This window comes from Helicoverpa zea, chromosome 7, assembly GCF_022581195.2.
Source record: "Helicoverpa zea isolate HzStark_Cry1AcR chromosome 7, ilHelZeax1.1, whole genome shotgun sequence".
NCBI classification, from domain to species: domain Eukaryota; kingdom Metazoa; phylum Arthropoda; class Insecta; order Lepidoptera; family Noctuidae; genus Helicoverpa; species Helicoverpa zea.
The window spans coordinates 7,577,722-7,594,745 of record NC_061458.1 but is presented as its reverse complement, the minus strand read 5'-3'; the positions used below and the strand labels follow the sequence as shown (position 1 = coordinate 7,594,745).

Here is a 17,024-nt window from a genome sequence, read left to right as displayed (position 1 = left end):
TAATAATGTCCGACGCATAGGTACCGATACTGGCTGAAAGAGTTTGGAGAACCGCCAGTGCAGTCAGGTGGAAACTAAGCCTTACAAACTGGCCTTAATACACGAATCTATTTACTACGATACACTTACTTTTAGTACAATCCGATTTTCGTGTTGGTTTATTAATCTTGTGGATATCTTGATTTGTCTGCCCACGCGTGGATAAAGCGGCACGTGGTTGCTTTTCCCAGCGGAAGCTTACGGTTCTGAACTACTTTCGAGTTTTATAGATAAGGTTTTTCTTATTTCTGGTACATGTTTTGACGTTCAGTGAAATTAGTCAAAACAGCTAAGGTAGCCCGCGGACGTCACCAGTAACATCTATACATATAATAAATCTGTAGAAAAGTAATTTTTGTACATTGAAGAAATTGACAAAAAAAATAGCCAGCATGTTAAAGGATAACTAACAGAACCCATTTCCATCATTTTTGTTATTTTTGTCTGTTTGTCTGTTTATCTGTTTGTTTGTTCGGGATTCACGTAAAATCTACGAATTAAATGCAGACAATGCTTATATACAAAAATTCTACGTAACTTGGGGTATTACTTAGTTTTTGTTTCATCGAAATCGATTCACTCTATCGAAAGATATGATTAATTTTGTGAATTCAAGATGTAAAATATTACGACACGCAATCTATTTGTCAAAACTGTACATTTGAATGTTGTACTTATATTAGTTGATCGGCCTATTATTATCAATCTTTACACAGAAAATCACACCTTTATAAGTAACTTCGGAAGAAAAAAAAAATGAAAATTTTGTTTAGCCAAGGTTAAAGTAGCTCCATCTGTGGTAAATAAAATACATCCAATTTGTCAAAGGAGCGAGGTGGTAAATGACAATATTACCATACATTCTTTATAGAGGATTATTATTTCAACAGATGGAGTTGTGTATTTTCCGTAATTCACCATATTTTAACACGTAGTGTAATTTTTCGATAGACATTTCAATAGTGTTTGTCAGTTTGCCGTGCCACATCAAAATCCAACTAATAATTATTACCTTGATGAAAAGAAAATTAATAGTTCTCAGCCAAATTTAAAACGGTGCCATCTAAATTATTTTTTGAACATTATGTCAAAAATGATTACTTTAGTGGAACAATTAATTATCATTTAAAGTTACAGATGGAGTTCATATCAGGATTTTTTCATAAACATAGTTTAGCTTATCTTCCACTAATGTGGTGGCCTTAAAACAAATTACTTTGAGTGAGTAGTAAGTAGTGAGGAGAGTATTAAGTAGACCTTAATTATTTTTTCTGATGCAAAATATGTAAACTTAATCCTAGAAGAAATGAGGATCTATCTCTCGCAAGCGCTGCTAAGCGTGAGGAAGGTAATGTAGGATTCTGTAGCTTTAAAAACAAGCCCAGATACAAAGTGCAGATAAGAAATGGGAGCTCTCTCTATTTAATACCATACCCACGTAAAATGCTTTATGCGTCTGAAAACGTACAAATTACGCGCCGCATACCAGAGACATGCTTACTTTCAACTTCTGATCGCAAATACACTGTTCACGATTACGAACAGTCTCAGTAAGACCCGAGCCAAGTCTAAAAACCCTAAAAAACACCTTTTATATAAAACTACGTTTGATATCATTTAATCACAAAGACAGAATTGTTCTCTGTTGCAAATCCTATCCACCTATATCCGATCCTAATCCAGAATGCATTGCAGGTGTGCATTGCACAAAAACCAATGGTATCCTATTCGAGAAGTCAAAAGATTTGACCTGCTAACGTCAGCTTCTGAGCTAAGCAAGTGTTCTAAATAGTACCATCAGAATTACATTCATCGTTGAATGAGGTGATTTAATTTTCAGAAACCACAATAACAGTAGGAGCCAAAGCGTATGATCGCTTCATAGAGCTCTGATTGGCCCCAGGTGACCAAGTCAGGTCTGATTTGTTTGTTCATCAGATCTTTGAAAGTGTTTCGGTGGATACTTACTGTCGTCCTGTTTACGTGTGACACAAAATATGGTATATAAACGTCCTCCGCAATAGCGAAATTTTCCCGGTGTGCGGTAGTGACGCACAGTATACAACGTTTCTTTTGATTTGCTGGCTCCACCAAGAAATGGCAAATTGCGAGCGTACATTTTGAAAATCTTGGCAAAACTGCAGGTTTCAAGTACGAACACATGAAGTGGACTCGCACAGATACGTACATTTTGCCTATTCGTGAACTAATGCAAACATTTCGGTGGAGTCCCGGCTTAGGCCACCACATTAGGCGTGCGCGATCCTCGGGCGTGTGAGTAGCGCGAGCGCCGCGCGTGCGTCGCGAGCGCGTTGCGTGAGCGTCGCGTTTTGCTGCCCTGCGGCATTTGCAGCGCGCTCGCGGCTTGCACGCGCCGCTCTCCTTGACGTTTAACTGCTAAGGCGTTTAGCGGGCGGCGGGGATAGCGGGCGAAGGGGTAAGAACGCAACTCGAGCGCCGCGTGCTCGCCGCGAGCCTACCCTATGCGCCTGCTGATGATGATGACTCATTTTATCATCCATCCAGCTATTCCCCAACTATGTTGGTGTTGGCTTCCAGTCACCGAATCTGTTTGAGTACCAATATTTTGCTTGGAGCGACTACCTATCTACCTATCTTCAATCCAGTCAACTACACAAGACGATATCCATGGTAAGACTGACAGACTTTCTGGCTTCTGATTAGTCGCAGCAGCTGCAAAAAATGTACAAATGACAGCTTTGTCAGACTCAAAGCATATAGACATAGATTATAGCTGTTTCCTGTGAAAATTACTTACGCACCATACGTAATAATTTTCCAAATTGGCTGACTAGATCCAGAGATATTCACAACGTCATAAACTTTACTTCTTTTGTTTAGATAAATGGTCACAACCTTGATCAATGAATCTATGCGACTGCTAAGTGCTAATCCTAATTATACTGTCACGTGAAAGAATGCACCTACGGGATAAGTAGTATTTTGACTATTCTATATTGCCCACGCAGACGAAGTTGCGGGCAACAGCTAGTACATAATATGTGCGGACTTACAATACTCTTAAGTATTTTTTGTTATTTCATTTTGACTAGCCAGCTATAAACATTTTTAGTTCAGTTTGTTGATACAGCGAAGTAATAGATCAGTAGCGAAGTTTTAAAGGGGCGTGGACTAATAATGTTTTACACACAATTCAAATTTATTGCCAGCTTCAAACGGCCAACGAAAACATTCTGAGGAAGTTTGGAGCAGTAAAGGCTTTACGCAAATACTATATTTAAATTAATGGCAAATAGATCATGAGGTAAGAGGGCTGAGTGCTCCAAAGTGGAGGAAAACAGTATAATGTCGCACTAAGGAGTTTTAAAATGGTTTGTTTTGACAGATTCAGCAAAGTTGATAAGTTTTATATTCTATTTATAATATAAATGACAATCAAACATAATAGTTGAGAATTCCAAAAGGTCCAGACATTCCAGAAGTTACCAGTAACAATTGAATAAACAATCAGAAAAGGTAGCAATATAGGTAGTCTCTTCACTATAATCCCTAAAGCCAGTGCTTAATCACGGACGAAAAAGACACACGACCGTCATTCACGTTTGTAAGATCACAAGGGGACATTAAGTAATTAGGCCTCGTTGATCCATTAGAACAAGTATCAATCTACGTCATGAAAGACAGAATATACCGACATAATAATAGAAGGTTGGATATTCGCCAGTGCGTTCAGACGGAAATATTCCAAATTGTTTACATGCCTAATAATATAAATAGGGTACTTACTGTATCTTGAGCGGGGCTGGTTAGCTTCATTGTACGTATATTTGCAATGTGGGTCAACCCCAACAGGTTAATAATTTGAAGGGATCAGTTATTGTAATATTGTTAAGTACTGGTAATTTAAATGTTAGGGGCGTCTAATTGATCTTATCTAACAGCGACGTAATGTTTCATTTATTTGATGACACTATGCAATTTGAGAATCTCATTTTCTATGGAATTTCAATTCCTGTTAAGCATCAAATTACCTTTCGTTCATAGACCTACTCTCTAATTAAAAAGAAACATTGGCATAATTTTTTCGATTCATTATCATCATTAATTACCTTGTTCTGCCGTATTTTATACCTGTTAGGTATAGTTCCAGTTTTCAAACACTTTCCCTAGTTCTTGGAGACGTTTTTAATTTTCCTGTTGTTACTGTAAAAGCTTGCTAGACGATCATTGCTAAGGCATCTTACTCTCGAGATAAAAGTACTTTGTCATTGATAATATTGTCAGCTGTCACGGTATGAGGGGAAAAATATAACGTAACATGAATGGAAATAGCTGGTGTAGGAGCGAATTTTAGGTACCGGAAAAACCAGTCGTGTTTGGCAGTTCGGCAAATGGATTAAACCGCTGATGTAATAAAAAAGAGTAACTGTACAGTTCTCCATAAACAAAGATAACAAATGATTGTTTGAGAACAATTCAGTTCTCCGATAGCAAAAATAATAACCTCAAATGTTGGACGAAATTTATTTCTTTGTTTGTGTGCACTTTATTTGCCGTGAACTCTTTGTCAGACTTGGTGTTGTCTGAGTTTGTTTTTACCTCCACCTCGAGTATATAGTCAATACATATGATGTAAGCGTTGCACTGGATAAAATCTACACTCGCTAAAATGTTCCGAATATTTCCCGTAGTATTTAAAATATTTATCAGCTACAAAAAACACCAAATTCCATAAAACATTCAAGTATAAATTTACAGTCAGAATAAATGGAGAGAGATTAAATATTTAAATAGTTCCCAGTATTCAGAATTGTAGGAAATTACTCTGAAACTGTATTTTTCAAAAGAACTATATAGTCCGCTTCTGAACTTTTTCGATTGTGAAATTTTTAACTTGCCTCGTGAAGAGAAGAACGGTTTTATTTTTATTATTGCCGTTTACGTCGTAATTTGCATTTTAAACGAGGTAAGTATTGATGAACTTGCTCTGTAGGTAACTCATATTTACATGATATTAAAGTATAGATCCTGATAATGTAAGCAAATGTATAAATTCAATTTGAATCTGAGAAAACAATCTAAACAAAAAAGCGTTCGTTGCGAAGAAGTATTACGCAAACTGGAGAAACTTTCTTAAATGTAAGATTTGTCATTTGCATGAGTAAAACTTTTGTATTTCATAACAGGACGAACAACGGCCTACATATAACTAATAATCTATACAAAAATACATTTTAATTGGAATAAACTCGACTAATTAAACGTTTTGACACGGGAGACTTTTTAACAAACTCATTTAATGAATCGCGAGTTATCTCTGAAGGCTTATTGCTGTTGAGTGGGATATTCCTTTGTCTGAAAATAAAAACCTAATAAAGTTTATTAAATATGAATGTCTAATACTTTTAAGCGTTTTTGACGTGGGGGTTTTAGCAGTGTTATCCCTCGTCAAAATTAGCTACCGGACTCGCATTAAGGCGACGACACTCGTTCCCTATTTGTTTAGGACGATTTAACTAGTTCCCTAACTTGAAACAACTTTCGAATAGAATCATTGAGTGAACTGTTAACGCGTGTTAAACAACGTGATACGAATTTGGGATTAAAGTTATTTAAGCTGGAAGTTGTTCGCGGAACTTCATGATGTGTGTGATTGCGTTTATTTATTTTAATTTTGTAAATTTAAATATGTTTGTTTAGCTTCTTCATGGGTTACAATTGAAAAAAACACGTTGAAAACAATAATTTAAACAAAATAGGAAGGTTCCTTCTCTATCAACTCAATATTCTTCGCTGGTGACTTTTGATACGTCAATAAGATTTTGTTATGCAAGCAGCTAGTACTTACCTCTCATGATATAAGGAACATACCGATGAAACATATCTGCCAAACTATTGCCGGAACATGCAGCAGCGGAATTCAGAAATTTCGTTTGACATGAATACGTCGTAGAAGGAATAGGAACTTTTTCCAAAAATAAGTTTGTCAATTGGCTCAGAAACGATATAATTATTTGAAGAACCTTTAGTATATGTACTGGGATAATTTTGTTTTTTACTGCTAACCCATGATATTTGTTCTAATTGATTTGATTGTTCTAACCTAACTGTACCAATAAATTTCTACGCAATCCAATGTAACTAACAAATCTAATATTGCGTTCTAACCAGTAACAAGAAACGCCATTGTTGTAAACATATCACCCCTAGAGCAATGAACCTCAAACAACTAGTAAATTGAAATCACAATTCCACTGTAAGTGTACTTTCCTTATTAGATCGAGTAATTCCTGTGTGACTTGCCTAGTAGGTCAGGCTTCACACTGAAAAGTGAAATGCTCCCAATGTTAGCCGAGTACAATCCCTGTACCGTAGCTGTTAGCGGATGGTATCGACTGTGTAGGGATGTGACCCCTGCAAATTCCGTCCCCGACACGCAAACATCGTGACCATGGTTAAGCCGTGCGCGTGCTTGTTCACAGTTCGCCAGGAGAACGAGCGCATGATGCACGACGTCCTCCAGGCGGGAGTCTTAAATCGCACCCAGTCGTCGGCGTTGCGCTGACGCCGCGCTACTCGCCGCGGCCGCGCCTCGACAACGTGCGGCCCGCCGCCGCGCCGCCCGAGGAGCCCGCCGAGCCGGACCCCGAGCCGTCCAGCACGGCCGAGCCGCCCGAGCCGCTGGCGCCGCTCCGCCTCGCGGTGAGCGCAGCTCCGGCGGGCCCCACGTGAGCCCATCCGCCACGGCCAGCTGCCGCGACCGCCGCCGTGACATACACGTACCCACAGCTGTGACGCCTAGGTATGTGAACTGAGAGAATAAGAATAGACATAGATAAGTTACTCGTTCGCGAATTGAGAATTTGAGAGTGACGAAATGGACGTGTAGGTAGCCAATGTGAAATTGTGAACAAATAGTAAAGAATGAAAATGTTATTGTTGAAACGTATCGGATAGGATGTAAAAGACAGCAAGTCAATAATCCACGATAGTTATTAAATATGCAATTGTCTTATATGTTAAGCCTACGTTATGTGGAACTAAAGGAAGAAATATAATTTGCAAATTTAACATCACCTGTATTTCGCACAGAAATTAAATATGAATGATTAAATTATAAAGCTAAGAAGCTCATTAACGATATGTGTCTGTCAGAGAACTGTGCAAGAGGTTGCGGTTAGAATGTTGGATGTTTGGAAGTATGATAGCATAACTGTAATGCGACACATAATATAAAAGTACCAACTTCAAACGGGAACAATCACCACTACAATAAGAACAAGTTAGATTTCTTTCTTTATTTTGATATAAAGTTAAAATTAATGTTAATATTTGCTGGTGTGGAAATAGTGCCATTATAATGCACAATGAAGTAATATAAAGCCCGCATGTATAGATAACTCCTCTAGCTATCAAACAAGACGATGAATTTAATAGTAAACTTTAATGACGTATGTACAACTAAAAATTAAAGCCTATAATTTTAATCAAGGAGCACAATATAGTATTATTTTCTTAATCACAGTACAACACACTAATGTATCTAATATTCTTACTGTATACCATACAAGTTTATATTTCACTAAGTGAGTCTTAACTGAGCTTGAGCACAATAATTTTGAGTTACTACTTACTGTTAATATTGAACTCCCAATTGTTCAACTCTAATCAAGAGCTTTCGAAACTGCGCTTAAAATATTGAAAAAAAAATCTGTTAAAAATAAGAGCTTTTTGTATAGTAGTTGTTGTAGTATTATTCTTACGACAAGAAAATTCTTGTAAGTAAAATAGAGGTGCAAAAATCAGTGTCGTTCGCTACGATGGATCTGTCGTATTTAAGTATTGACTTGAATGCAGTGACGCGAGCGGTTAGGTAGAATATGTATTATATGAAATATGTTAGCGTTCCTGAGCGCAGAGCGCGCACTTCACGCTTCAGCCTGTATCACGACGATTAACGGCACTTGTAACACGTGTATGTGTGTGTGAGCGAAACATATAATGTTACACCATCGCCTTTATTACATAACGCATGGCTGTAATGACGTACGACGTTCATGTTATTTAATTAATTTACGCGAAGAGATTCCATTTTTCTTGTAATAATGCAGATTGTAAATATTTGTTGCTATCTGTTTTACAATTTATTTCATTAAATAATAAACGTTTTAACACTATTTACATTATTTTATAAAGGCGTGATTTCTAGTCAGTCAAGATCCAAGTTTTTCAGACTGAAGTGTAGTGCGCGCTACAGCCTACTCAGTGGTTTCTTTCTATCGACAAAGTGGTTTAAATTATGTATTCATATACCTTCAGATCATACAGGCTAATCGTTATTGCGTTCACAAATATGTGTCTCCATTGCTTATTAATCAGATTCAAAGGGGATTATGTCAATACCATATTAGTTATGTATCATATGATATGTCGTAATTAACAATATCCTTCAATATTTCAGTCACGGCTATCGATCCCTGCGTCGTATATTATTTATTATGTATATTTACGAGGACTTTCCCTCATTTATATTGATTATACAGCCCTAAGGATCAATGTAAATGTCCTACTGAGATCCGTCCAGTAGATTTTCTGCGCCTACACAATAAATGCGTAAGACATGTCTTAATTCTTACCCAGAATTAATTAATTCTGAAAGGCGCAAATTCTCCCTTCAATTTCGTATCCTGGCCGCAATAACATTAAATGAAACCACCCATTTTCACTAAAACATCGTGTGTCAATATTCTCTGCAGTTTGAAAATTCCCCGTTTAAAAAACATAGATCAACTTTGTAGGACAGGTTGCGGAGTTTGGTTATTCTATTTAACATCCTTTACGTGAAGCCGGGGATCGCTAGCGAATATAATCCGGATTTATGTAACAACCGAACGATATTGAACATGATTTTAATCTTAAACTAGTCGACTTGGGTCGAATCTAATTTATTATTCAGTAATAATTAATTAAACTTCCACTTTGCGTATCTAAATCGTACGAACTTTACATACCAATTATTTGTGTTATGAAGATAGCTCGTATTTAAATGTGGATTTTATACAGAAAGCCGCGATGTTGGTAGAAAGAAAACATTGGGTGAACATTGCTGTTCCCTGTTACGAATATGTAATAATGTTTAATGTGAGCTAGGCGTGTGTGTCCTCTACATAGTGCTAATTTTCAGTCTGTCGTTAATCGCTCTGTTTGCATCGTAAATATATTTTTACGAATTAAATCATCATGGCTGTGTATTTGTTAGCGGTACGTGTGTAAGCATGCAAACGGCACGCTAACAAAGAGAATCCCTAGATTGCGACAGTCTGCAAATCTGTCCCGTGTCGGAGCAAGGCTAACGCTGTGCAACTACTAGTTACGAATATGTGTATCGACAATTAAATGTGTAATATTAGTTTAATTGCGATTCGCATCCCCTCCCATCCTCGTGTGATACGATATGCTACGTGTTCAAATGTTATCGTTTGATTATCTCTAAGATATCGCCACTGAGCGAGAACTGTCAATGCATTAATTTGGCTATACTAGAGATCAATTCCAAATATTAAACAGGACCTATTAACGTAATTAGTGTTAGAGGGAGATACAAAGAATTTTATAGTTGTTTGTTGTAAATGTCAGTTTTAATTAATCTATTTTACAGAACAAAATGTTTAATAAAATATCTTTATAAAATAAGCGGTTGTATTATTTGCTCGGTCAGTACATATTATATTTATGGAGCGTTGGGGTCTTCTGTGAGGCGTCGAAGGGTTAATATGTTAAGTTGGTGTGTGCACAAAAGCGTGGATGTATACCTACAAGTTGTGTAGAGAAAAGGTAGGGTTTGAAAAGGTGGGGCAGAGAGAGAGTGGCATTCCTCCCGGGGCGCCCTCTGAACTATGCGGCCGCTCATGAGCCGCCGGAGCCACCATGCAGGCCCAAACAATTTGTACTACAAACTTGCTACACTCGGCTTAAAATTAAACTTTTCGCACGCAAGTTTGACAGCGTAATTCGTCTGTTAATACCTTCACACCTCATATTTAAATGATATTTTATATAATAACTTTGTCGACAGCTCAGTTTAATGAAAGACAGTTTTAAACACCGCTCATAACTGTCACTGAAACAAAAATTGTAGAAAGTTGGTAAGTAAATGAAGTTAACAAGCTTTTATCTTTGTCGGCAGTCACAGCGCTTGTTGAATTTGTACGTCGTTAATGACGATAAAAATATTTAAATTATAAATTGTGACGCAATATTGTTGAATTTAAAACAATCTTTGTAACAAATTGGATGTTGGTAAGTGCGGTGTAAACTTAAACGTTCAGTTCACAGTTGGTCCCAACTACTTACTTGATACTCAATGTAACAGCCGGTTATCGGTCTACCTCACCGCCCCTGCTGGCAAATTGTGAATAATTTATGTGCTGTTATGACATTAATCTTACGCCTCCAGGAATAATATGCAAGTGAGAATAGGTGCAGATAAGCGAATGTAAATGAAAACAAAGTAAGTTTAGAGTAACCCTATATTTCTTCTTGATACCAGAGATTATATTGCAAGGATTTAAGGTCCGCTCTTTACGACGAGGAAGTCAAAAGGAACGTTTATTGCATAAAGTAATAAAGACATAATACTGCGCGAAATAATTCATGTAACACGCTGGGGTTATGATTATACCGCAAATAAACCAGCACGATGATATGAATATATAGAACAGTTTGTTTGTACATACATCTGTCTGTGTGTTGCTTCATATAACAAAAACTTCCTTTGTTCCTTTGGTCTCCATGCAAATAACGCGAAGTAAATTAAGCCCGTTAAGATAAATAAAGGAAGAATTGTACTTCCCACTAATTATAAGCTAATAAGTACTTCTATATTTTAGAAAAGAAAAGCGAGGTGGAAAAGTGCTGTTAAAGTACTTACTGGTTACACTACGTAAAATAAATAAATACGGCACGAAAACGGTTTTCAAGTCTGTTTTTTAACTACATTTTACAGGCATATTGCGCCCACTGAACGTAAAGCCTGAAAATGTATTAAAATAGATAAATGCATTTATCGAATTACAAACTACTGGAGGTCATCACTAATTTTGATTAGGTACCTACATCTGATTAAAATAGCAGAAATTTAATTTCGCGAATTAAAAATTTCCATTTATTACAATTATCAAATTGAGCAGTACAAAATGTTTGGAGGCCTTCAAAACTATAATGCGAAACACATGTTAAACAAAGTCCGACAGTGTCAAAACTAAAATTTCATAAAGCACAAAGTGGATTAAACGTGAAATAAACGTCAGTTACAGCTCATTGTTTTTAGAACTATTCTACTGCGGAGCCTAGAGTAACGTCCGTACTTCTGTGTTTACATTTAGCTTCGTAAAAGAAAATTACACATTCGCTGTAAAGTTTTTCTATTACAGTAATGTAGGTATACATAAGCTTTCAACTTAATGACTCCCGCCTTTATGGGTAATTAGAATTTATTTTATGTGCATATATCGCATCTAGCTTTACTTTACATACTCTAGCTAAAAGCATAGCTTGGTAAAGCTCTCTTCCAATAATATAGGTACTTCTCTTCTAAATAGATATGACATGTGCATGTGACTTTCGGACTGATTTCAAATACACGAAATTTTATTCGGTTGGATTCACATTTCGGACTGAACTCAAAGAGTAAACAGGCTTTAACATTCGGTGTCATTCAACATTGATGAAATCGTGAAAATACTTTTTGTTAAAACAGGAGTGGACTTTATATTTCCACAGTGCCACGCTCCGACAGTTACCATAATTACATCACTCCGCGTTTCTCTTCTGTCAGAATTTTCGATTTCATTGATTTTGTTTGTAGAACAAATCACATTTGCTCTTAGAATATTATCGAAAGTCGGTTTGTCGGTTCTTTAAGCGAAGATTTGCCGAACTTACCCATTGTCTAAGAAAGTTGTTGAAAATTCCAAAGTTATAGCCACCCCTACTGAGAATATGTTCTTAAGTTGGAAAACTTTAAGTCCATATAGAGCCCTCACACCTCGTCGACACTTACGAAGTAGTACTCGCCTACTTAGCAGTTCTACCTGAAATAGAAGTGACGGAAGTGTTGGCGCTATGTCACTGAATAGATTTTTGCGGCTTAAAGCGGCTCTTTATTCTTTTAATGAATTTCTAGATCATGCATTTTAGATGGATTCCTACTTGCAAAATATACCTATGTGAGTAAGGGCAATAAAAAATATCGTTATGCTAAGACGCTAGAATATGGAATAGTAATCAGAATACTTCAGATGCCAAGAAGATATTTTACATTTCACATTAAAATATGACAGTATATTATACATGTAAATATATGAATGTTATTAGAGCTCGGTAACACGCGACGCAGTGCTGCAAGCTTTGATATTCAACCAGTAAATAACTACCTACGTCACGAAGTACTCAATTACATTAATGGATATCTAAATATAAGTGCTCTCTCGTAGAATCATAAATCTGAATGTGTTCTCGACTCGATGTTCAAAATTATTTGATTTGCTTCTAAAGTACTTCAATACTGTCGCATAACTTAGAAGATTCTTCTGGTCGAATCTTCCTTTACATCGATTTTCTGAGAAGCATTATTACTTATTATGTTTATAGGCAAAGTGGGTGTATTTGTGCCGGTGATGGGCGACTACAATAAGCGGCCGATTAGAAAGGAGCCCAATTACCACAAACCCTTTACGGATATTGAAATAAGCCTCGAGCATCAATACACACATTTTTAGTGTGTTTCTGAGGTTAATCCAGTCTAATCCAAGAAGTGCGGAAAAATTATACAGTAAGTTTTGAATATGATAATATGTGTTATGAAAAGCTTAATGTTTTCATCATATCGGGTTACTCAACCAACACCCACGCGTGTACATTGACCTCTCTCAACTGCGATCTCAAGAGAGCATTATTATTTCCACGCTTTGAAAACGGAGCTATGCAGTTCATCTTTTAGATATATTTTAATCCTCTTGTAGCGTACTCTGCACTCACGGAAATAACATTTCTTAATATTTTGTACTCTCCTAATCTGGAAGTTAATGTGTAATGAGAAAATTAAAATGAATATTGTGATCAAATTGAGAGGCAATTACAGTTCTTGGTTACAAGTCCTATTTGCCATCGTAATGCAAATATTCGTCCTTATTATTTGGTACTTTGAATCATATGATATTTAAGGCTGAATCAGGCTAATTGTGAGTAAATATGAATACCCCACTATTCCACTATTAGAACAACTTACGTAGAAATGTGAACAGCGGAGCAACAATCAACCCTTACGTAGGTAAGTATCGAGGTTGATGCGGAGGGTAGTTCACACTCGACTGATACATAAGTTCCGCTCCGCCGACCATCCATTGTACGTCGTTATAGTTCGGCCATTCAGAGAATGCGTTCCTGACACGTCGCGATTGAACTGACTGAATTATAACATTCATTGATTATTGATATAATAATGTTGTTTTAATGCTCCTCAATTGTTAAAACGGTAAACAACCAGCAAAAATATTTTTATCGTAACTGCAACGCCATTGCAAAGTTACGTCGTCAGTTCAATCGCGACGTGTCAGGAACGCATTCTCTGAATGGCCGAACTATAATGAGTCTAATCGGGGACCATAAGCCACTTTATCATATCATTAATCATTAACCCTAATTATTAATTAGCAGAGATTGTGAGACGATACTCGAAAAAGTTTTATGCTGAAAAAGGTACCTAATATTTTTGAAGGATTTTTGTCTCTGGTTTACTCACTTTTTTACCGGGTTTTCTTCTGCTATTTGAAAACTTCTGCTAAGGGTTTTCGTTGTAAAACAGCAGATATCGTACTAAGTATGTTCTACACTGGCCCATGACTAGGCGTTGTACAAAAATGTCATCAATATCGGTGACAGTAATTAGTATTGTTCCAAAACATTCCTCCGAACGGACCCTTGCACATAATTTCTACATAACGACTACCAGAAATTACTGTACTGTTTTAGTCCGGTATTTTTTTACCTCGCTCGTTAAAAGCGTCGTTAGGGTCGGCTTCCAGTCTTATTAGATGCAGTTAAGTATCAGTAGTTGCACGAAGTGTGACTGCTATAAATAAAGACCTCGTAGATTAATTACTAGGGGATATTGCTTAGATTGACCGGCTGGATTGAGTCTTAACGACTCACATTATGTTCTATTTTACTGGAATCACAAGAAACAATGTATTAACTGGCTATTCATAAGGAACGATTACCTTTTTCTGTTTTCATTTTTTTTTATTTGGAATATACGGTTTAAATATGGAACACGTTTGCTACCAGTAACGTCTACATTCTTCAATCACAATCACAGATCTTATATGCAAAGGAAGATTTAAACTCCGAACTCCTTTGTGTGATCTGCTTGCTTCAGCGTGGGACAACTCACAATACTCCTCGAGGAATACTCCAGTATCAAAGGTAAGTGTGTAAGTATTTGTTTGAAATTCTTATATCTTAAATTCGTATATTTGGGAATTGTATTCAAGTAACATGATCCTGGCCATGGTTTTACTTGCAGGTATTTTGATAAGAACAAAAAGTTATCAGAAATTGGTAATACCTGCTAATAATTGAAATGTGATCGTGCAAACGACAAGCGTGAAAAACTAATCGAAAGATCGATTAGCAAATCGTGAAAATGAACACAAAACGATCCATCCTCAACAAATTGTAGAGTAAGTTACTTATAGTATCATATTTAACAGGATAAAGTTAACTACAAGCCTTATAAACAGGAACTATATTTACTGTCATAAAGCAAACAACTAAAATGATTTGCTCATAATCTCAGATTAGATATAACGTAATATCTCCAGGGATTATTTTGAGGACCACGAATTAGGATAAACTGTTGATATTGGTCGGGGAGTCACGTTGTCAGCTAAGACTAATTATATTATATGGAGGCACGTGTGAATCAGCCTGTTGTTTATATAAGCCATCTGGCAAACAGACGTACGAAATTAAATAGATATTTGCAGTTTATTTATTGGAAGTCGATCGTTCGTACGCAATTTTCGCGTTTGAAACCATTGTGGTCTATTGGTTTCAATCATGAAGCTTCACAAGGTTAATAGGGTGTTCCGTTGAGATTATTACCATCGAGGTCGTATTTCAGAAATGATCTGGCTTACATTAGCAATGAATAAAGTCTCATATGAAATTCTTTGATTAGATGTACATAGTGTAATTTTTATCCCACCAAAAACATTAAATGTAAAAAAAAGCCAATCCTCTACGCAATCCCTCCACCGTAAAAAGTTTTGAGATGGCATAGAAGCCAAGTCCTGTTCAACTTTATTCGTAATAATAAATCAATATTTTGTGACTATATCAATAGTTTCGTTCACTTTACAATAATATTGACTTGGCCATGAGCACAATAAACTACAAATATAATACAGCATATCTTGGAGAGGTGAAAGTCAAACATGAAGTTTAATATCACAAAATTAAATACTTTTAGTTTATCCAATTGTTACTAAATGACCGACAGTCAGTATCATCCAACATCAATGAACTGCACATGTACTATGGCGCATGTTTAGTCCATGGTGATCTCAAATTCCAATCAGTCCATAATCAGTCCAATCGTAAAATCATGTCCATATAGAATTTATCAATTCAATGGTATTTACACATTATTTCAAGGAGCGACTTTTAACTTGTGCTCATGGCCAAGACAGTATTATTGTAATGTGAACAAAACTATTGATATAGTCACAAAATATTGATTTATTATTACGAATAAAGTTGAACAGGACTTGGCTTCTATGCCATCTCAAAACTTTTTACGGTGGAGGGATTGCGTAGAGGATTGGCTTTTTTTTACATTTAATGTTTTTGGTGGGATCTAATTTATTTTTTGTAGGTCTCTTTCTTCTCTAAGTATTTAACAAATTAAATTAACTTACATGCAACTAACTAAAATGTACACCTAAAGTAGCACGTAAACAACATTTTTTTAAAATAAACTAAAAAAAATCGAAAATGTCGAATTTTTGAATCGAATATCTTTTAGAATAAAAGAGATTTATTTCAGAGGTAGATGGCGCTATCACATGAAATTATTTGTTTTTATTTAAGTACTACTTATACTATGCTATGTAACGAAACCATAGCGCGATTTAGACCAGAACAACGCCATCTATCGAGCGAGCATGCAGTATTTATCGCACTGCATTAATATGAAAGATTTTATCATTATTCATTTCATTTTAACCTAGCTTTATACATATGCTATGTATATTTAATACATAATAACAATATACCACACTACGTAACAATAAAACAAATACATTTTGTACATAAATAAATAACAAAGTTATCAATGCAGTCAAAATTCATACACAATGTTCTTGAAAAACCGCAAATATTTTGTTTCCTATTTTTTTATTAAGTTTTAAGGTTTTTATAATTTTCCCTTTATATGTAGCTGATAACCTGTCTTGGTGCCAAATTTGAAGGTTCTCAGTTTGCTAGAAGTACCTTAGACTTTTGATGATCGGTCAGTGAGTGAGTCAGTGACAAAATGGTGTAACTTTGATCGCTCATAACTCGTAAACTATTTATTCAAATGTTTTGTAATTTTGAGACTGAGCTTGTTCTAATACTTACTCTTGGTCATAGAAAACCTAAACTCCTAGCTTTGTTCACATGGAAGATACAGGGGGCTGAAATAGCCGCGAAACGCTTCGAGAAAAGATGGTACGGCCGTGCCCGCTTTGCTCGAGTCTTGGCTGGGGCACTGCCGTGCCCTCAGATTTAAGAACGATGTTATATAGTAGTTTGAGCAGCTTAAATATATTTTATTCCTTTAAAATTTTTGTTTGTAATTTTTAATTACTAGAACCACAGTTAGAGTTAAACAACCGCAACAAAGCTATGCCGTGTATATGGAAGACCACATTAAAGCGTTGCACGTAATGCAACAAGGT

At 36.1% G+C, this 17,024-nt stretch overlaps 1 protein-coding gene across 1 annotated transcript in view; it reads left to right on the top strand.

Annotated features, from left to right (window-relative positions):
• LOC124632031 overlaps window positions 1–9,714 on the top strand; it is a 60,628-nt gene extending 50,914 nt beyond the window's left edge. The window contains exon 6 of the mRNA XM_047166684.1: window positions 6,504–9,714. Within this exon, the coding sequence (XP_047022640.1) occupies window positions 6,504–6,586 (83 nt within the window). The 3' untranslated portion in view covers window positions 6,587–9,714. The remainder of the gene's footprint in view (window positions 1–6,503) is intronic.
• The last annotated feature ends 7,310 nt before the right edge of the window (window positions 9,715–17,024 follow it).